This window comes from Pan paniscus, chromosome 15, assembly GCF_029289425.2.
Source record: "Pan paniscus chromosome 15, NHGRI_mPanPan1-v2.0_pri, whole genome shotgun sequence".
Lineage (NCBI taxonomy): Eukaryota > Metazoa > Chordata > Mammalia > Primates > Hominidae > Pan > Pan paniscus.
The window spans coordinates 72,699,331-72,721,680 of NC_073264.2; the positions used below are offsets into that span (position 1 = coordinate 72,699,331).

The following is a 22,350-nucleotide window of genomic DNA, read 5'->3' on the forward strand; positions in this document are numbered from 1 at the left end:
TTTTAATAAAAATAATGGGAACTCACTATGTTACCCAGGCTGGTCTCAAACTCCTGGGCTTAAGAAACCCTCCCACCTTAGCCTCCCAAAGTGTTGGGATTACAGGCATGAGCCACTGTGGCTGCAGATTTCTTGGAGGCTTTAATAGACCAACATATATCACGATGTCCTAAGCAAGGTGATATATACAGTGTATTACTGCCTTATTTAATTATAGAATGCTTTTTTGTGGGTTTCTTGAATTTGAGCATAGTTTGGGAAAATGGACAAGCACTTACCTCGTGTGCTGGATACTTACTGGTTGTCCTGGGGCATCTATTTCTCACATTCCTCTTTCCCCAGATATATTTGGTAATAAGTTATTTAATACCAGATTTGATTTGATAATCAGTTGTTCAATTTACAGTATTGGGTGAATAAGTTTTTTTAATGTATTTTAAATGTATGACAGTTGTATTTTATCATACAATTATTATGATAAAAACACTCATTTACTTCTTCGGTCTCATCTGGTCTCTTGCTATCCTGATGGCAGGCATGGAAACCCTCAATGCCCCCAATGAGTTAGTGAGCTTTTGGTTTGTTTTCCTTTAAAGTGTTATTATAACTTATCACACCTCAAACACTATTTTCCTCTAATAATTCTGTTTCACTTTTACCTTTCTACTTACTATCTTTTACTCCTTTTGCCCTTCCTACTTTAAGCTGTCCCAACTTAGGTCTTTGGTATTTTATTATGTGCTTATTGCATGAGATTAGTCATATTTAAATGTAAGAGATAAACATTGACATGTACTTCTGTTCTCCTTCATTTTGCCAGCTGTTGAATCAATTTACTACTTACCAATTATTCCACCATGGGTTGGGTGCACTGGCTTACTCCTGTAATCTCAGCACTTTGGTAGGATCCCTTGAACCCAGGAGTTAAAGATCAGCCTGGGCAACATAGCAATACCCTGTTTCTACAAAAAATTTTAAAAATTAACCAAGCATGGTGAGGCATGCTTGTAGTCCTAGCTACTCAAGAGGCCAAGGTGGGAGGATCACTTGAGCCTGGGAGTTCAAGGCTGCAGTGAGCCATGATCATACAACCGAACACCAGCCTGGGTGACAGAGCAAGACCCTGTCTCAAATAGTAATAATAATAATATTATTATTCCACCACGTAACTTGTTCCCGCATTCTTTATCATTCTTCTGCCCTCAAGCTTTCTGCCAAACTTTTGTGTTCTTTCCTTCACCTTCAGCTATACAAACTATATTCAAGCTTAACAAAACCTTAGAAGCATAACTTTCTTCACTGAACTTTTTTAGCTACGAGGGTGAGTGGGAGGGAAATGTGATTTTCCTTTTTGATCCTTCCTGTGTCCAAACAGGCACATTTTAAGTTGCTTTCTTATCTCTAAATTCAAATACAGCTTTATCATGTTACATGTTTTGTATCTATAACTTTTCTATTCACTTTGTTAATTTTACCAAAAGTTTTTTTGACTCGACTTTGTTTCCATCAGTGTTGTCTCTTTTTAGGAGAGCAGGAACTAGATTTATCAACTGTTTTTCTCAACTCTTCCTGCTTTTTGTTGAAGGGAGAATACAGAAATGAAAGGAGGTAGAAATTCCATTCTAAAAAGTTTTACGCTGATTCATAAATCTTAAATTATCCATGACATTGCACTAAGATGTGTTTCAGGCTAACTTGAAAGAGTGAGCCATCCCTTCTGTCTGAGATGCAACTTTTATGTAATGTGAGTGGAATTCAGGAAAGCCAAGAAGGGATGTAAAGAAAATAGTTTGCCTTATTTGATTATCTTAGCTCATCTAATATTCAAGTACTGTGAAGTTATATTTCTGTTTTTAAATAGTGTTCTATTACATTCCAAAGTAAGAATATTTACAGGCATTCTAAGTCTGTGTATACAAGTTCAAAAACTATTTCTATTTTTTTGTTGTTGTTTGTTTAAGAGCCTGGGTATTACCATGTTACCTAGGCTGGTCTCAAATTCTTGGGCTCAAGCCATCTGCCTGCCTTGGCCTTCTAAAGTGCTGGGATTACAGGCACAAGCCACTGTGCTGGGCCTGGAAATTTTCATAAATACTTCTGAAGTATATATCTCTGAATTATTGGGGCATTTGAATAGTTATTCATCAGCACAGTTCCTTCTACTGCCCTGAAACATTGAGAGCTGGCGTTGTATTTTAGGCTGTACCAGTTAAAGAATCTGAGAAGATCTCATTTTGGAATGTGGAAGTATTTTATGAGGAACGCTACATCTTTCTGGTGACCCTACCATATTGCACTGTAATTCTTTCACAACAGGAACTGTAGTGTTCCCCCAACCCCACCCCCTTCCCACATCTTCTTCTTGTAACCTTTAAACTGCTCTTTATGCCCTTGGCACGATGTTGTTTCTTTCATTCTATTCCTTGAATTAGGAATAGAATGTGCTCCCTTCCTTACCACTTAATCATTTCTTGAAAAAAATTTTTTTTCATTATTCTGCTTGTTGGTTATTTCATTGTAAAATAGGTAAATAAAGAAGATGTCAAATGAGCACCTACCTCTATTTTATCTGAAGTTTAGTGGAGAAGATCATGACCAGAGATTTGGAGGTAACAGCATAGAGATGATATTTAAAGCTGCAGGCACCTACAGTATCAACAGACAGAGTACTGGTTGCCATGCAGATTTCCAGCCAGTAACTTAATTATTCTGCCTTTGTTCAGCTGCACAGACAAATGTGAGCCAGCCCAATCAACCCTCTGCTTTCCACAGTGATATTATTACTCCAGTGGACCCATGCTTCTGTCTCATCCTAATACACTCAGTGCTCACATGCATCCTGATAGAAATACCTTTTATACCCCTTTCCAGAAATATGAAAAATGGCAAGAGAGATAAACCATAGACACCACCTTTTCAATGGACCCCAACTAAAGACTGAGTAGTGGGCAAAAAGAGGCAAGAGAAAATGAAGAAGCACATGGTTATCACAGAGATCCAGAAAAGAGAGGTTCAGGATGGAGGATGGGTTCAGGAGTACAGATGCTTCACAGAGCCAGAATGACAAGGGATTTTTGGCAATCAAGAGATCCCATAAGAGGTTCTGCTTTCAGCATTCTCAGGGACTTGATATTCTAAATGGCTGACCTACTGTGGTACAATTAGTCCCAGCAGGAGATTGTAAGCTCTGTTATTAAAGAGCTTACAATCAAAATGGAAAGTGTATAGGAAGGAGGCATGACCCATGCATCCCCCGTCATCTTCTTACTTGTCTGTGTCTCCCTGCTACACCTGGAGCTTTCCTTGAAGGAGGGACTGGTGGATGTATTGGCCATGCTCTGAAGACACTACAGAAACATAGGGGGTGATGTGGATGAGAGGAGGAAGCATTTCTTCTGGAAGAATGGTGGGTTAGGTTGTGAGAGATCTTGAGTGATGAAAAGACTTTCAACTAGTTGAATTGAACTCATTGAACTAAACTATGGGCCCTCTAGATGGAATTAGTATTCTAGCTACCTGGATCTACCATAGACTTAGATAGTATCTAGAGCTGTAAAATTAAACATGTAATAAGGAAAATTTTTATATAGCCTGCTCTTTCAACAGATGGAGGTGACATGCTGTGAATTCGTATTGCTCTTCTGTTTAATTCTATTGCTTTTTACCATATTGGTACTTAGGCAGGTTTGCTGATATTTAAGAGAGTTGCTAATCATTGTCAACATAGGTTTGCTGTTTCAGTCAACCCTAAGGAATAGATGTGAAGGTATTATTGATCTGTCATCATATGATACACATCGATAGACAGCATTATTTTTGACTGGTAGTTTAATAAGTGCAAAGCATGTATATTTCCATATATGCTAGTCAGTGCCCAAAGTTTATATTGTACCCCAAAGGGGTTTGATGCTATAAATAAGAATGAGAAAAGGGAGGGAGGGAGGGAGGGAGATGGAAAATGAGAGGGAGAAAAAAAATACATAGAAAAGGAAGGTCCTTATGACTGAAAAAAAAATCTGTTATTTAACATAATTGCCCATCTCGAACCTCATCAGTTTTTACAAGCCATTAAAATGTGGCTTCTCTCTCTCCCATGTGCTTATTTATATCTTGAAATGAAAAGAAAACATTGAGTCGTTGTTATATAATGTAATGGGAGTCTTGAAATTTCTTTTGAATTGGTAAGAAATTTTTATATTTAAAAATAAGATTTTATAAACTCATTAAAAATATTGGAAGTATATGAGATGGTTTGGAAGAGAAATACTGATGGTGGAGACTGAGCATTTCCAAGTCAGTTTTATTTCTTGTATTTTACTGCCAGCTTTTAGTTTCCTCCTCTAATGGAAATAACTTCACATATCCTGGGAAAGACAGCTCTGCAGTAAAGTATTTTCTAAGGCACATGAAATGTGGCAAGAGTTTTTATCATGGTGGGATTGGTGTGTTGTCCTTTTAGAGAATGAATGTTTGGGGAATGAAAGATGATTTATTTGGATTTCTGTGAGGTTGTGAGAAATGTTGAAAGCATCTAATTTTTATAAAATCTACTTTAGAAGTATTATTTATGCTATGTAGAGTATTCATTGAAATAATCAGCTTTTTGGGAGATGTTGAACAGGTGTTTGCATTTTGGTTCAGTTGATCAATTTTCCTTCCATTTTATGAGAATCACTTCTTGAACCTTTGCTATGGCCATATATGCTGTCCTTTGATATCCTCGGAAGCAACAGTTAGCATGTTTTGTCACTTGAAGGGTTATCATTGAAAGAGGAACATGTAAAGTTCTGGAATGTAAAGGGAATAATAGCAGTCTGACAGTAGAAGTATCTAGAAAGTTCAAAAGCCAGGTTTAATTAGGTAGCAGTGCAAAACTATTATCCCTTTTACAAAAGATGGTGAAGAGGAGTGCTAGTGAAAACAATTGGCATTTATCTGAATGGCTCCACAGACTCAGCCAGCACGAGCCCAGCCGGAGCTCGCCTCACCCTGCATTCTGCAGGCAGCATGCATTTTTTTTTTTTTTTTGAAACACCCCTACATGTTCCAGCCTTTAAATAGCAGCGAGTCTTCTAAAATGATGCTGTGTGCTGCAAGAGAAATGAAAGCGCCTGCCTTGGAGGCAGGAAGCCGACTAGGGAGATGCTTAATTATCGTGGAAGTAAGTGCTTGTTACCATTGAGTGGAGAGTGCAGCAAGTGCAGGTCGTCCTCCGGTGTCAGAGCCGTGATTTGTAGACAATGCCGCCCTGTCAGCTCAGTGCTGGTTCAGCAGCATCTTTCCAAACATGTATTTGGCAAGAATTTAAAGGCCACCTCTTGTGTAATTTGTGGAGTCTTGGAAAAGGAGCCTCTGCCTTTCTTTTCAGAATGTACGCAACCATGCAGAATTTTGTACTCAGAATCTGTGTCTCCTGCCTTCTGCCTGACGTGCTCATGAGGAAGTTTGTTTCCATGCCCGTCACCTGGAAGGATGCTAACAGTTCTCTGTAATCTGTTGGGGATATGGAGAGGGCCACTCAGAGCTGTGTTTTGTTTCTGCCGTCTTCATAAATTAGCACTGATGGGGTGGAGTAGGTTGTACTGCATGAGGAAATGCAGGCATTTTGTTCATTAGTGAGATACTTCTAGCTTTTAAGAGTACAAGAAACTAAGGAGAGCTTGGGAAGAGGTGGTGGTGAATGCTGGATTCATTCTGCAATATCCTCGTCTCGGTAAGTAATAAAGTAGAGGAAAATACAAAAGAGTGCTAATGGATATAATGGCTCCTGGAAAACCCTTTTTATTTATTTTTTTCCTGCTGTATTTGTTTTTGCCAACTATGTTAAGCCTTTGTAAGGAAACAAAAAACATGTATTGATTTTGGAATAGAGGAGTTAAAAAGTGATTGTTGCAGCATATTCAGTAAAGTCATTTTTCAGTTTTTACTTTTGTCAAAAAACTCTGTTGCTCTAATTATCTTATTCACTTGGTTACATCTCAAACTTCTGGTCATCACAGTAGCTCATGATGTTCTACATTTTTAGAGGTCATTGGAGCAAAAGTCTGTACTTTGGGTAGGAGCCATGATATCCAGAACAAGATGTACCCCTCCCCCTGCCCCCCATTTTATGAAACAGTTCAATTAAGATGAAGTCTTAATAGTCTTTTTTTTTTAGAATATAAATTATGGATTTTATCAAATGGTTTTTACTTTCTTCCTTTCTTTCAAACCTGCTTTACTAAAAATACGGATTGTGGAACTGTGAATCCTAATCCATTATTGAGTCTTTTATCTTCATGTGTCTGGTTTTGACAGTTGCATGTTTGTTTTTAGATGTATTTATCTGCTAATTCAAATTATCCTTTTCTCTTTTAGAGAAAGCATGGGATTATGGCAACCACAGAATCTCAGTAGTACAAGTTCCATTCAGTTTTTTCTGAAAGAAAGCCCTCTGTTAAAGTGAAGCAAAGAAACTGTTGTGGATTATAACGTTTAGAAGTTCCAATTTTTCAGTGCTTTACAAATAAAGCATCATTTAACCTTTTAAATGAAAAAGATTAAGATCTCATGCAACTCTTGTATTTTCTGGAAGCCATTCTCCAAAAGGGAAGTGCACATTTAAAACACAGATATGATGGTCCTTGCTGCAGGGATTTAAGTCTACTTGCTTTTACATCATGACCAGCTTGAAACGGTCACAGACAGAAAGGCCTCTTGCCACTGACAGGGCCTCTGTTGTTGGCACAGACGGCACCCCCAAAGTCCACACTGATGATTTCTACATGCGGCGCTTCCGGTCCCAAAATGGCAGCTTAGGATCATCAGTTATGGCTCCTGTAGGACCCCCCCGAAGTGAAGGTTCTCACCATATAACCTCAACCCCCGGAGTCCCAAAAATGGGGGTAAGGGCAAGGATTGCAGATTGGCCCCCAAGAAAGGAAAACATAAAAGAATCTAGCCGTTCAAGCCAGGAAATAGAAACCTCAAGTTGCCTTGATAGCCTGTCCTCCAAAAGCAGTCCTGTGAGTCAGGGAAGTTCTGTTAGCCTCAATTCCAATGACTCAGCCATGCTGAAAAGCATACAGAACACGCTGAAAAACAAGACAAGACCGTCGGAGAACATGGACTCCAGATTTCTCATGCCTGAAGCCTACCCCAGCTCCCCCAGAAAAGCTCTTCGCAGAATACGCCAGCGAAGCAACAGTGATATCACCATAAGTGAACTTGATGTGGATAGCTTTGATGAATGTATCTCACCTACATACAAGACTGGACCATCACTGCACAGGGAATATGGCAGCACATCTTCAATTGATAAACAGGGAACATCCGGAGAAAGCTTTTTTGATTTGTTAAAGGGCTACAAAGATGACAAATCTGATCGAGGTCCAACTCCAACCAAGCTCAGTGACTTTCTCATTACTGGTGGTGGCAAGGGTTCTGGTTTCTCTTTGGATGTAATAGACGGGCCTATCTCACAGAGAGAGAACCTCAGGCTTTTTAAGGAAAGGGAAAAACCACTCAAGCGACGTTCAAAATCTGAAACTGGAGACTCATCTATTTTTCGTAAATTGCGCAATGCCAAAGGTGAAGAACTTGGGAAGTCATCAGATCTTGAAGATAACCGATCGGAAGACTCTGTCAGGCCCTGGACATGTCCAAAGTGCTTTGCCCACTATGATGTCCAGAGTATATTATTTGATTTGAATGAGGCAATTATGAACAGGCACAATGTTATTAAGAGGAGAAACACCACCACTGGAGCTTCCGCAGCTGCTGTGGCATCCTTGGTCTCTGGACCTCTGTCTCATTCAGCCAGTTTTAGCTCCCCAATGGGCAGCACAGAGGACCTGAATTCCAAAGGAAGCCTCAGCATGGACCAGGGAGATGATAAAAGCAATGAGCTTGTAATGAGCTGTCCATATTTTCGGAATGAGATAGGTGGAGAAGGGGAGAGGAAAATCAGCCTTTCGAAATCAAATTCTGGCTCCTTTAGTGGATGTGAAAGTGCCTCCTTTGAGTCTACCCTTAGTTCCCATTGCACAAATGCAGGAGTGGCAGTACTTGAAGTGCCCAAGGAGAACTTGGTGTTGCACCTAGATAGAGTGAAAAGATACATCGTGGAACACGTAGATCTGGGTGCATACTATTATAGAAAATTTTTCTACCAGAAGGGTAAGTAGAGATCCTTTATTTCTTACATTTTCTTTTGCAGTACTTTCTGAAGAAAAGTACTGTATATTAAGATATTTATTAACAATGTGACATAAGGTTTGCATGTCTTATCTTTCTTGATGGTAAAATAGCTAAATAACCATTTGCTCAATTTATTTCTTTTTGCATTTTTTGAGTTACTTTCTCCTTTCAGATATATAAATGTCTTGTATGTTAAATAGTACTTTTACAAATAAAAAGCCCCTTTGACTTAGCGATTGAAATTATAGTCTTTGTTGTACAGTAGATTTGCTGTGTCACCTTTAGGGATAAATATACCAAGTTGAAAATATTTGAAATATAGCTGTTGTTTAAGGATTGCAAAACAGTTTTAATGCTACTTTCATTTTTTATCACTTCCACAGTAAGTACAGGAATCATTTCTTTGCTGCTTCAATGTTGTCATCAGTAGGTGGTAATTATAATATATTCCTGTCCATTTACAGGAAGTATTGTGAAAACAAATTACATTATTTGACAAAAGTCACAGAGCCAATAAGTCTCAGTGCCAAGAATCAAATCTAGGTCTTTGAGTAGAAAAGGCACTGAAGAGAGAAGTACCTTTGACATAAGGGCCACTTCCTTTCTAATCTTTTCTTTGAGTGGGAGAGTAAAAAAAAAAAATATATATATATATATATATATATATGTACACACACACATATATGCACACATATATACACACATATATATACACATATATATTTGAGATTATACACAGTTTTATCTCATACTTTTAAGAAAGACCATTGTGATTTACCGAAAAGTAAGTAATATAAGTGAACCCTTACAAGCTTTATGAGCAGCGTTAATTAAGGAATGAGTTTAAGTCATCCAGGTAGACAAACGAGGAAACAGGATGCTTACCCACGAAGGACATACCTCTGTGTTCCATTAGCTACATCGGTCATCTCTGTAGCCAAGTGAAGAGGCCTGTGGCGAGACGCTCCCTGTCTGCAAACTATTCTCGCAGTGTTTTGATTTCCACTGTTTGGGGGTTTGAATGGTATTTAAAATTATTTAAAATTATTGAATGGTATTTAAAATTATGAGTGAAGTTTAGTTTCAAATATAGTACTCATAGCTTTATAACAATTGCTTTAGAATAAAGCATATCTTAATATTACTACATGATAGGTCCCATTCCAGAAGGCTTGTTGACGGAAACAATCTTGTCTCGTGACTAAACATCCATGTCTCATTCCTACATATCTATAGCGTGGGTCTTGGAATCAATATTGTATTGCATACCCTGATGTCATTTTTAAACATTTATCTTCTCTGAATAATTTTCTGAAGTTTATATTTTAGAAATTACATCTCTGTTACACTGTCCTTTAAGGTACAAGGTTTCTCATTCTTGCCAACTTGGCATTTGGGGGTGAGATGATTCTTTGTTGGGGTAGGGTGGAGTAGGGGGCTGTCCTGTGTATTGTAGGATGTAGGATGCTTAGCAGCATCCCTGGCTTCCACACTATTAATGCCAGTAGGTTTTCCTCCTCCCTCTAGTTGTGACAGCCTAAAATGTCTTCAGGCATTGCCAAATGTCTCTTAGGAGGTAAACTAACCCCTAGCTGAGAACCCCTGCTTTACTGTACCTGTGCAAATTTTCTGCAGGTGTGTCTGAGCTGTCGATAGGTGGAGGCAAAATGGCCTCCACCCAAAACTGACACTGAAACATATTAGTTATAATCTAATTTATGTAATAATGGGTACTTTTTTCCTATTAGGCAGTATAATAATATTATAATAATGAACATTTTGGGTACTTACTGTGTACCAGGCACTGTACTAGGCATTTGCTATGCCACATTTTCTCATTTCAATCTCTTGATGCCCAGGAAGGTAGGTACTATTGTTAACCTTATTTTCCAGTTGAGAAAACTGGAGCTTAAGTGATAGGCTGTCATGGAGCTAGTAAATGTTGGAGCCAGGCTGTCTGAACAGAGTCATGTTCTTAATCACTGTTCTCTGATCTCTGCTAGGTTAAAGAGATGGAGAATCTTAAAGTATTTTATCTTTCAAAAGTCTGGAATAAAAATGTGAATGCCTAGATTCCAGATTAATCCTGTTTGTTCATAATAACCTCATAAATCTAATAGCCACTAATCCAGTAGTTACTAACTTGAAGCACGGAAAATACCCTTTTACCCAGCATAATTGGAACTAGTGAATTGAAAATATCAACTCAAGCAGGGAATTGTTAAAAAGTATACATTCAAACTGTTTTATTATCATTAACACATATAAGAATATGTTTGCCAAACTCTTGTGAGGCCAAGGGCTTTTCTTTGACAATGATTCTACTCTTTTAAATTCTTAATTGTGTTAATAGGCTAAACCATAAGAATAAAAACATAGAGACTAACAACATAATCTGAGTACAAAATCTTAGATTTCATAAATTTTTTCTCATTTTTTCATAGCTGTCCTGCCCACATTTAATCCAACAGCTTTCTTTTTAATGACTTGCCTTTATTAAGTTTGTATAAAGCCTTAGTTTTTAATAGGAACAACGTTTATCTTTTGTACTCATATTTCATCAGCTTTCATGATTAAATTTCATAATTAAAATAGCAAGTCAATTGGTATAAACAGCCCACTCTTTGTCAGCATGAGGTCCAGCTGGCAGGAACAGAAAGTATGTATGGCACCTAGGGATCACCCACTAGACTGCTAGTGCCATTGGGTATTCGTCAGCATGGTTTGCAGGGAAATTATGAGCAGTGGTTAATCCAGGAAGTTGTTCAGTGGAAGTCAGTTACACAGAGTGCTTACTGTAAGAGCTTTTCTTGGGCCACACAACTTAGAATTTTCAAGTCAGACAGGCAATTTGTTACAGTATGATAATATACCACAAATAGTGGCTCTGGATAACAAAATTTGGAGCAGAAATTCAGCTCTGTAAAGTATAAACTGTACATTTTAAAAATTGTTGTTTATACTTTTATATAGTATAAAACATATCTAAACAAACAACTCTGTCTTATAATAGACAACTTTGATTCACTGAAATTAGCAGACTAACTCATTTTTCCTAATCAGAACCTTAAAGCAAGTCTTCTTGTTGAAGGAGTACATCAGTGTCAGATGTAATTTATCCTCTAGCACCAAGGTGCGGCAGTGCTGACCTGGCTGTCACTCAGCCGCTTATCACCGGGTAGTTTCCATTTGGCTGCCTAATGCATTCCTGACTTCACTGTGGCTAAGTCTCAGGTGGGGAGGGGGTGGAGGGGGAGTACTTTACTAAAGTATGCTATACAGCTGATATTATATGTAAAAATCATATTTGGCTGATGAAGCTATAATCACTTTATTATTACGTTGTTTTTATAAACATTATTTTACAAATTGAGACTTCAGAGGATATTTTAGTCCAACATAGAAGCCAGGTCCATTGCTGGAAAAATTCTGGATCAATAGAGGAATCCCATTGTTTGTATTTAGTAAAATAAGCAACATGCCATTGATGCTTTTCTTTCCAGTCCTTTCTCATGCCCACTTCTCTTTGCCATTTTGCTAGTGAGTGTATGTTTATATTGAGAACCAGGATTAAATGACAGTAATAATATAGCTAACATTCATCGTGTTACTTCTTTGTACTTTATTGAGTTCCTCACTTAATGCCCATTGGACATTAAGGTGGATCTTTACTGGTGATAGAAGTCCAAGTGATAGCCACATCCTCCTTACGGAGGCACAGACTAGGCAGTAGGGCTGCATTCAGATTAACCTGAATTACTTATCTTCCTTTGAGTATGTATGTGTTTTGTGTTACTTATTTATTTATTTATTTATTTTTTGAGACAGAGTCTCACTCTGTCGCCTACGCTGGAGTGCAGTGGCACAATCTCAGCTCACTGCAATCTTTGCCTCCTGGATTCAAGCGATTCTCGTGCCTCAGCCTCCCAGGTAGCTGGGATTACAGGTGTGCAGCACTGTGCCAAGCTAATTTTTGTATTTTTAGTAGAGATGGGGTTTCACCACGTTGGCAAGGCTGGTCTCAAACTCCTGGCCTCAAGTGATCTGCCTGCCTTGGCCTCCCAAAGTGTGGTATTACAAGCGTGAGCCACCGTGCCTGGCCTTGTGTTTTCATTTAGATAGTCACCATGATCAGAGTACTAAGGAAATTTATAAGTGGAAAATACTAAGTTATAGAATAATTATAATGTTGCCTATATCCTGCATAGCTTGTTGAGGAGGAGACCCTTTCCAAGCCATTACTCATCTTGGTTTCTGTGGCCCCACAGGACTTCTTCAATTTTGCACCGAGTGTATAATTGTCTATGAAGTGTGTTCTCCTTGAATCCTATACAGAGGAATGCATTAATGAAGACAGAGGAGCCCATGGGCTCTTGGCAGTGGCATTTGTTGCTCCACTGATCAACAGTGTTGATAGGCTTGTCTTCATGGTAGGTGGAGTGTTACTCTCAAAGTCAAGTTACTGAAGATGCTGTGATAGGAAAGGGACTCCCTCTACTGCACACTGCCCAGGAGAAACACAGTATCTGGTCTGAAGCGCATCTAAGAGTATTTTCCCATTCCTTAAAAGAGGGACGACTAATGTTTATGCACCTAAATATTCTTTGGATAACTGTAAGCCACCAGATTTGATTGTTCTTACTGTTCACCTTCCTCCTCCTCCTCCATTCCAAAACACATACAAATCAGGTTGAACAGTGATTGAGGAGACAAAGCACATTTCAGTTGCTGTTTTCTGTCTTTACCTCTCACCCTCTTGTAATCAGCCATCTTTAACATAGTTTCTTTAGAATACCACACTTATCTTGATTTGTACTAAAGTTACAGCTTTAGCACTCTCATATACTCTCAATTTTGCTATCAAGAGCTGTTTTTCAAGTTCCAGTCTGTCAAATAAGCATCATTAAATAGCTGTTATAAATTTTAGTGGATTTTTTTAGTGCATATAGAACATCAGGGAATATGATTAGCTAAATATATTTCTAAAAATGTGTGCTTATTTTGTTTATTCAGTTTTTTTTGCTTTTTAAAAAATCCTTCTGCTATGTAAATATTAGGCTTGAGAAAAGTACCATAGAATGCCTTACAGTTCAGTGTTCTTTAAATATAATTATTCTACTTCTAGTTTTTTGATGTGGACAGTTTTAGATTTCAGATAAATGGTAAACTCCAAGGTCAATGAGTCTGTTCTGCTGAACCATGTTGTGTTCTACGCTGTTGAATTTAGCAGTTATTTTCTGCCAAAATGAATTGAATGGTGAAAGTTTTTATACATATATAATAATTGTTTTAATGCCCTTGCCTTTCATTTTTTTATTGAAGTATTTTTCAATGTAGTTTCATTTTTAAACGCTCTATTTATATATAATCTAGGTAATTCATTCGAAGGTAGCTCTCTATGTATTCCCTCACAGGGAGATTTGAGGCACTAAATGCCTTCCTGAGAAGCTAAGCTAGGAGTGTGTTTTGCTGCTGTCCTTTTATCTGCTCAGGGCTTCCAGAAGCAAGAAAGCTAGTAGGTATTGTGGTTTTGTGTGTTTGCTCCTTGGAAAGCAGAGGTCCTCTCTTCACTGTGATCTCGAAGTCCCAGCGTGGCTCAGCTGCAAGCGTGGCTCAGCTGCACCCTGATCTGGAAGGCTTTCACAGTGCCTGAGCCTCTCAAGCCAGAGGTTTTTGGAAGCTGCTTAAAAGGGCGTGGGCTTCAACTGCTCCTACATGTGTTTTATTTTAAAATCAAGATAGGCCATCAAAGACCACACTAGTTCAACACTTGACTTTATTAAAGGTCATCTTTTTAAGAGCCAGTCATATAAAAACAGAGTTTGTTTTGCAGTAAAGCTGGTGATGAAGACATTTTCATTGTGTCATTCATCAGCCCCTTTAGAAAGTTCACGTGAAAAATTTATTTTAGAATTTGATGCCAGAAGTTGAAACCGGTAGCTACCAAATGCCTGCCTTTCTGATGATAGGTATTTTGTGTGTGTGTTTTGTTTCACTGTATGTCTAGTTTTACTTCAACTCCCAGAACCAAATTTGATGCTCAACTATACAACTTTGATTATTAACACATCTGCTTCCACTTTCATCTTTTATTTTCCTATTCTGTTTCATTAGCATGATTTATATATATCCTGTATCATTAATGACCTCAATTCTTTTTGGAAAAAGATGATTAGCCTACATTTATATCCAAATAAAACGCCTTTGTCCCCAGGCTTTCTCCTTAGTTCCGGCTGCATTTCTCACCAGCTGTTAATCTGCCTCTACCCAGATGGCTATCTCATTGGCATCTGTAACCCATGTGCAGAGAGATTTGGAGTTCACCATTTTTTCCCCTCCTCATCATTGCTCTCCTTCTGTAAACTAAAGCTTCTTTGATGCCTCCTTTATCTTCATTGTGTTCAACCTACGATCTCTAGTCTACCTTCAAATTGCAGGTAACTTCTGTTCCTTCTGTCCCATTCCCAATTCTTTATGTAACTTCAGGGCCTCATGCTTCTTACCCAAATTCTAGGTTTCTTAGTCCCTTTATAGTCTACCCTGCTCAAAATCTAACCTCTTGTCTTTGCCAGATAGTCCTTTATTCAATCATGTAACAAACATGTGGGTCATCTGAGAGGCAGATGCTGAGACTATACAGGACTGCAAGTGGTTAGGGGCTTGGATGAGAGTAACTTAGGTCTGTGAAAGATAATTTCGCAGAGAAAGGCTTCAGTCCTTCAAAGGAAAGAGGAGACAAAGGAAGATTAGGCAGGGAGAGCCTCAGACCGTGATGCAGATCTGACAAAGTGTCAGTCAATGCAAAGGGTCAAAAATGAGCATTAGAGAAGCATTACTAGAGCATTACTCCTTGTTGGGGAGTAATAGCCAGGTCCTGTTACCCCAGCATGCTCAGCTATTGACTAGGGGCTGCCCAGGAGGAGTGTGGCCCAGCTCAAAAATTGTAGTAGATTTGAAGGCACTGCATCCAGAGACTTTTAACTAATCCTATTTCTTGTGACCGAACTGGTTGCAGGTTCTTTCTAGAAGGGAAATCAGAGTGTTGCACCAACATACAAAAATGCATTATCCAATTTACTATTGTCAAGAGTACCTTCATTTTTTAAAAGTAGTTTTAAAAATTAAAATAACTGCACATTTATTCACTCATTTGTCCATTTGTTCAGTCATTCAAATAATATTTAGCATCTATTTTGTGCCAGATACAGTGTCTGGAGGAGAACAAATAGAGATACACCTCTGCCTTCATGGTATTTATAGCCTCCAATTAGTGCAGTTAAGATGAATGGGAAGCTATTAAACAGAGGTTTTTTAAAAAGTCTTCTACAATCTCTTTGCTTCCTTTGTTGGAACTCTGTTTTGATGGGTGGTGAACCCCTGGACTTATCTTCCCTTTTTTTCTCTTTTGTAATTTCAATTTCTTTTTATTTTTGTTCTGTACTCATCAATTTCATCTTATGACAAGCAGTTGCTATGTAGCTCTGTACGTTCTATCAGTCCTTTCAGTGAATTTTATTTTTAGCAGTCATATTTTTAATCCCCCAATAACTCATTTTTTTTTGTTTTTAGACAGGGTCTTCCCCTGTCACAGGCTGGAGTGCAGTGGCATGATTATGGCTCACTGCAGCCTCAAAGTCCTGGGCTCAAGGGATCCTCCCATCTCAGCCTCCTCAACAGCTGGGATCACAAGCGTGCATCATCACGCCTGGCTAATTTTTTTAGATTTTGTTTGTTTGTTTGTAGAGATGTGGTGTCACCATGTCACCCAGGCTGGTCTCAAACTCCTGGGCTCAAGCAATCCTCCCACCTCAGCCTCCCAAAGAGCTGAGATTATGGACGTGAGCCACTGTGCCCGCCTTATAGTTATCTTTCATAATCGTTTTTTCTTATATAACCTCCCCTCCCATTTCTCTATTGGTATTAATTAAGATTTTTTTCTAAGTTCTTTTTCTTGAATAACCTGTATCTTCCTGTTTGTATGTTTTACTTTTCTTATTTTTCTTGTTTTTTCTTCTTCATGCTGTTAGTTGTCCAGTGATCTTTATCACATTTATGAATAAAGGCTGAGGTGGCTTATTGTAAATGGCTTGGGTTCCCCTGCAGCTCCCCAGCTGATCTCTTCTTACATAGGAGAAGTAGTGTAACCTTTCTATAGGAAGGTGTCCCTGTGGAGTAAGGGAGCAGTGATCAGGCTGCACGATAGAAACCCACATGTGTGTCAAAATTAGAAGGGTTTTATCATGTTCCACTCTTGCATGGAGCTGAGTTTCCTTCCCCTGCCTCAGGGTATACACTGGAATAGGTTACTCTTCCTTTCCTCTCTTGCCTACCTGACAGGCTCCTGCCTGTCCTCCAGGGTTATGCAACCCTCTGAACCCCTCTCCTGCAAGGTTTAGATACTCTCCCACCACTGACCTGACCCACCCTAGCATCTCTTGTTCTGCATGATGATTTCTATGCTGCATTAATTCACAGCCAGCCTAAGCATGCTTTGAAGGCAAGGGCCACAGAATAGAAGGTCAGGTTTTACAAATGAATGAATGTTTGTTGCTGAACAAGGCCTAAAATTTATTGAGTTGAGGAGCCAATATGTCTTGTATTCATAGCATCAGGAAGAAAAAGGTAGAGGAAGCCGTCTGTGTATATGGCCTTGTGTTATACTCCAGACACTGAATAATATGTTGCAGTTCCTCTTCCTCTCTTTTCAGGAAATGACATTACAGACAGGTCTGTGTGTAGTCACGGTGGTTACCAAGACCACCAATTGATCCCCACAGGCACAAAACGCCATCACAGAGACTGATTTTTACTATTGTAAACTTTACTGGACACAACTGATGGAAGCTAAAATCAGTGAATGACTGTTTCAGGAGAAATGGGAGGAGAAGCAGGATTTGCATGATCTCCAGGTATCTCCCTTAAGACATTCGTAAACTACAGGAGGAAAGATAGTAACTTTATGGTGGAGAAACCTGGCAGACACAGCCTTACCTAAGTGAATCAAGGTTGTTATGAACCTCAGGACGCAGTGAGAAGGACACATCATTTCTGTAGTCCTCTTGCCCAAGAGGCACAACCCCAGCCCAATCACTTGAAACTACCAGACAAACCCAAATTGAGAGATAAATACTCTTCAAAGCTGTCAAGGTCATGGAAGACAAGTAGACTAAGGAACTCTTAGAATCTATAGGGGATTAAAAAGACATAACAACAAAATGCAACATGGGATTCTGAATGGGATTGGGGGGATTCCACATAGTGGAAACACTGGTGAAATTTGAATAAGAACTTTAGTTAATGGTATTGCACCAATGTTAATTTCCCAGTTTTATTTGCGAGGGAGGATATCCATCACCTTGAGTATCATTTCTATGTGTTGGGGACATTTCAAGGCCTCTCTTCTAGCTATTTTGAAATATACCAGTAGATCGTTGCTAATAACTATAGTCACTCTAATGTGCTATTGAGCATTAGAACTTTTATTGTCTAACTGTTTGTACTCATTAACCACCCTCTCTTCATCCTCCCCCACTTCCACCTACACACCCTTCCTGGTCTCTGATATCTATCGTTACACTCTCTATCTCTATGAAATCAAGTTTTTTAGCTCCCACATATGCCTGAAAACATGCAATATTTGTCTTTATGTGCCTTGCTTATTTCACTTAACATAATGATCTCCAGTTCCATCCATCCATGTTGCTGCAAATGACATGATTTCATTCTTTTTTTTTTTTTTTTTTTGAGATGGAGTTTTGCACTTGTCTCCCAGGCTAGAGTGCAATGGCACGATTTCGGCTCACTGCAACCTCTGCCTCCCAGGTTCAAGTGATTCTCCTGCCTCAGCCTCCCGAGTAGCTGGGATTACAGGCATGCGTCACCATGCCTGGCTAATTTTGTATTTTTAGTAGAGACGGGGTTTCTCCATGTTGATCAGGCTGGTCTCAAACTCCCGACCTCAAGTGATCCACCCGCCTCGGCCTCCCAAAGTGCTGAGATTACAGGCATGAGCCACCTCGCTCGGCGATTTCATTCTTTTTTTTTTTTTTTTAATCACCAAATAATGTTCTGTTGTGTATACATACCACATTTTCATCATTCATTCATTGATGGACATGTAGGTTGATTCCATATCTTTGCTATTGCAAATAGTTTTGCAATAAACACGTGAGTGTATGTATCCTTTTGATATGTTGATTTATTTTTCTTTGGATAAATACTCAGTAGTGATTGCTGGACTGTGTGGTAATTCTGTTTTTAGTTTTTTTCCATACTGTTTTCCATAGTGGCTGTATTAACCCATCAACAGTATATGAGTTCCCTTTTCTCTGCATCTTCACCAACATCTGTTGTCTTTTTGTCTTTTTAATAATACCCATTCTAACTGGGATAAGATGATTATCTCATTGTGGTTTTGCTTTGCATTCCTTTGATAATTAGTGATGTTGAGCATTTTTTTTTATATACCTATTGGCCATTTGTGTGTATTCTTTTCAGAAATGTTTATTCATACTTGTTTTAATAGGATTATTTGTTTTTTGTTTTTGTTTTACTGTTGAGTTCCTTGTGTATTCTGGATATTAGTCCCTTGTCAGATGAAGAATTTGGAAATATTTTACCCCATTAAACTCATGGTTTCTTCACTCTTTTGATTCTTTCTTATGCTGTACAAAAGCTTTTTACTTTAGTATAGTCCCATATGTCTATTCTTGTTTTCGTTGCCTGTGCTTTTCAGGTCTTAGCCATAAAGTCTTTGCCTAAACCAATGTCCTGGAGCATTTCTCCTTTGCCTTCTTCTAGTAGCCTTATAGTTTCAGGTCATATGTTTATTATGTCTTTAATCCATCTTCAGTTGATTTTGTATATAGCGAGAGACAGGATTGTAGAATTTTCCCAGCACCATTTATTGAAGAGGGGAAGAGGGCATCCTTTCCCCATTGTGTGTTCTTGACACCTTTGTCAAAAATTAGTTGGCTGTAAATATATGAATTTTTCTGTATTCTGGATTCTGTTCCATTGGTCTTTGTGTCTGTTTTTAGACCAATGCCATGCTGTTTTGATTACTGTAGCATTGTAATATGTTTTAAAGTCAGGTAATACAATGTTTCCAGCTTCATTCTTTTTGCTCTGGATCGTCTCGTCTCTTCTGCCTCTTTTTTGGTTCCATATGAATTTTAGGATGTTTTTTCTATTTCTGCAAAGAATGACATTGATATTTTGAATGAGGATTTGCACTGAATCTGTAAAATGTTGTCATTTTAATGATAATAATTCTTCCAATCCATGGGCATGGGACATGTTTGTTTGTGTATTCTTCAATTTCGTTCAACAGTGTTTCGTAGTTTTCCTTATAGAGATCTTTTACAACTTTGATTTAATTTATTCCTAGGTATTTTTCTTTTCTTGTTTTTTGTTTTTGTTTTTGTTTCTGTTGTAGATGGGATTGCCTTCTTGATTTCTTTCTCAACTAATTCGTTATTGGTGTAAAGGAACACTACTGAATTTTGTGTTGATGTTGATTTTGTATAATGCAACTTTATTGAATTTAATGATCCAGATCTAAGATTTTTTTGGTGCAGACTTAAGTTTTTTCTAGATATAAGATTATATCATCAGCATAGAGGGACAGTTTGACTTCATCTTTTCTGATTTAGATGCCTTTTCTTTCTTTCTTTTACCTGATTGCTCTGGCTTGAACTTCCAATACTGTATTGGAGTGGTGAAAGTAGACATCCTTGTCTTGTTCCAATTCTTAGAGGAAAGGATTTCAGCTTTTCCCCATTCATTGTGATGTTAGCTGTGGGTTGGTCATATATGCCCTTTATGATGTTGAGGTCTGTTTCTTCTATGCCTAGTTTGTTGAGAGTTTTTATCATGAAGGGATGCAAAATTTTACCAAACAATTTTATGTGTATTGGGATGATCATATGGTTTTTGTCCTCCATTCAGCTGATGTGATATGTCATACTTATTGAGTTGCGTATTTTGAACCATCTTTGCATCTCTGAGATAAATCCCACTTGGTTATGGTGTATTATTTCTTTGGTGTGTTGTTGGATTCAGTTTGTTCATATTTTGTTGAACATTTTTGCATGTATGTTCATGTGGGATACTGACCTGCAGTTTTCTTTTTTTGTTGTGTCCTTATCTGGTTTTGGTATCAGGGTAATGCTGACCTCATAGAATGAGTTAGGGAGAATTCCATCTTCTTCAGTTTTTTGGAATACTTTGAGGAGAATTTGTATTCTTTGTAAGTTTGATAGAATTCAACAGCAAAGCCATTGGGTTCTAGACTCTTCTTTATTGGGAGACTTTTTATTACTGAATGATCTTATAACTTGTTATTGTTCTCTTCAGATTTTCTATGTCTTCTGGATTTGATCTTGATAGGTTGTATGTGTCCAGGAACTCATCCATTTCCTGTACGTTTTTTAGTTTGTTAGTGCCTCTGATCTTTTGTGTTTTTGTAGTTATCAGTTGTGATGTCTTTTTTTTCATTTCTGATTTTATTTTGGTCTTCTCCCTTTTTTTTTCTTGGTTATCCTACCAAGTGGTTTATTGATTGTATTTGTCTTTTCAAAAAAAACAACTTTTTATTTTGTAGATTTTTTTCTATTGTGTTTTTAGTCTCTATTTTGTTTAATTCTTCTGTGATCTGTTATTTCTTTCCTTCTACTAATTTTGGATTTGGTTTGTTCTTACTTTTCTAGTTTCTTGAGGTACACCATTAGATTGCTTATTTGAAATCTTTATTTTTGATGTAGTTGCTCATTGTTATAAAATTATCACTTAACACTGTTTTTGCCGTATCCCATCGGTTTTGTACATTGTTTTTTGGTTTTCATTTGCTTCAAGAAATTTCTTCATTTTCTTTTTAGTTTCTTCTTTGACCCAGTGGTCATTCAGGAGCATATTGTTTAATTTCTATTTATTTTTACAGTTTATAGAGTTTCTCTTATTATTGGTTTCTAGTTTTATTTCATTGTGGTCTCAGGAGATACTTGATATTATTTCAAGTTTTAAAGTTTTGTTGAGACTTATTTGGGTCCTAACATACAGTCTATCTTGGAGAATGTTCTATGTGCTGATGAAAAGAATGTGTATGCTGCAGCTACTGAATGAAATATATTCTGTAAATGTCTGTTATATCCATTTGGTCTAATGTGTAGCTTAAATTCAGTGTTTCTTTATTGATTTTCTGTCTGGATGATCTGTCTAAGGATGAGAGTAGGGTATTGAAGTCTCTAACTCAGGAGTCCCCAACCACTGGTCTGTGGCCTGTTAGGAACCAGGCTGCGCAGCAGGAGGTGAGCAGCAGGTGAGCCAGCATTATCACCTAAGCTCTGCCTCTAGTCAGAACAGCGACGGCATTAAATTCTCATAGGAGCGCAAATGAACCCTATTGTGAACTGCACATGCGAGGGATCTAGGTTGTGCCCTCCTTATTAGAATCTAATGCCTGTCCCCTGTCCCCACCATCCATGGAAAAATTGTCTTCCATGAAACCTGTTCCTGGTGCCAAAAAGGTTGGGGACCATTGCTCTAACTATAATAGTATTGGAGTCTTTCTCTTTAAATCTAATAATGTTTTGTTTATGTATCTGGGTGCTCTGGTGGTGAGTGCAGATATGTTTAGAATTGTTATATCTTTTTGCTGAGTTGATCTATCTTATATAATGGCCTTCATTGTCTCTTACTTTGTTTGACTTAAAGTCTGTTTTATCTAAGTCTACCTATTCCTGCTCACTTTTGGTTTCCATTTCCATGGAATACCTTTTTCATCCTATTACTGTAGTTTGTATGTTTCTTCAGAGGTAAGATGAGTTTCTTGTGGACATTATATAGTTGGGTCATATATTTTTTTTTTCAATTCAGCCGATCTATATCTTTTCTGTGGAAAATGTAATCTATTTACATTCAAGGTTATTATTTATAGGGGGGACATATTTCTGCCACTTTATTAATTGATTTCTAGTTATTTTATATATCGGTTTCTTTCTCATATTATTTACCACTGTGATTTGGTGGTTTTCTTTTTTTTCTTTCTTTTGAGACAGATGCTTACTCTGTTATTTAGGCCAGAGTACAGTGGTGTGATCATGGCCTACTGCAGCCTTGAACTCCCAGGCTTTAAGTGATCCTCCCACCTCAGCCTTCTGAATATCTAGGACT

At 38.0% G+C, this 22,350-nt stretch overlaps 1 protein-coding gene across 25 annotated transcripts in view; it reads left to right on the forward strand.

Moving 5' to 3' along the window:
• Positions 1-22,350, forward strand: part of SIPA1L1 (signal induced proliferation associated 1 like 1) — a 419,211-nt gene that overhangs the window by 259,451 nt on the left and 137,410 nt on the right. For 20 of the 25 annotated variants that reach the window (XM_063596279.1, XM_063596274.1, XM_063596282.1 and 17 more), the window contains one exon: positions 6,358-8,157. The exons of 2 other annotated variants lie outside the window; for them this stretch is intronic. In XM_063596279.1, coding sequence (XP_063452349.1) covers positions 6,660-8,157 — 1,498 coding nt within the window. In that variant the 5' untranslated portion in view covers positions 6,358-6,659. Of the gene's footprint in view, positions 1-4,899; positions 5,714-6,357; positions 8,158-22,350 lie in introns of those variants that run through there. 3 more of the 25 variants (XM_055097761.2, XM_057299737.2, XM_055097756.2) reach the window with 2 other exon arrangements.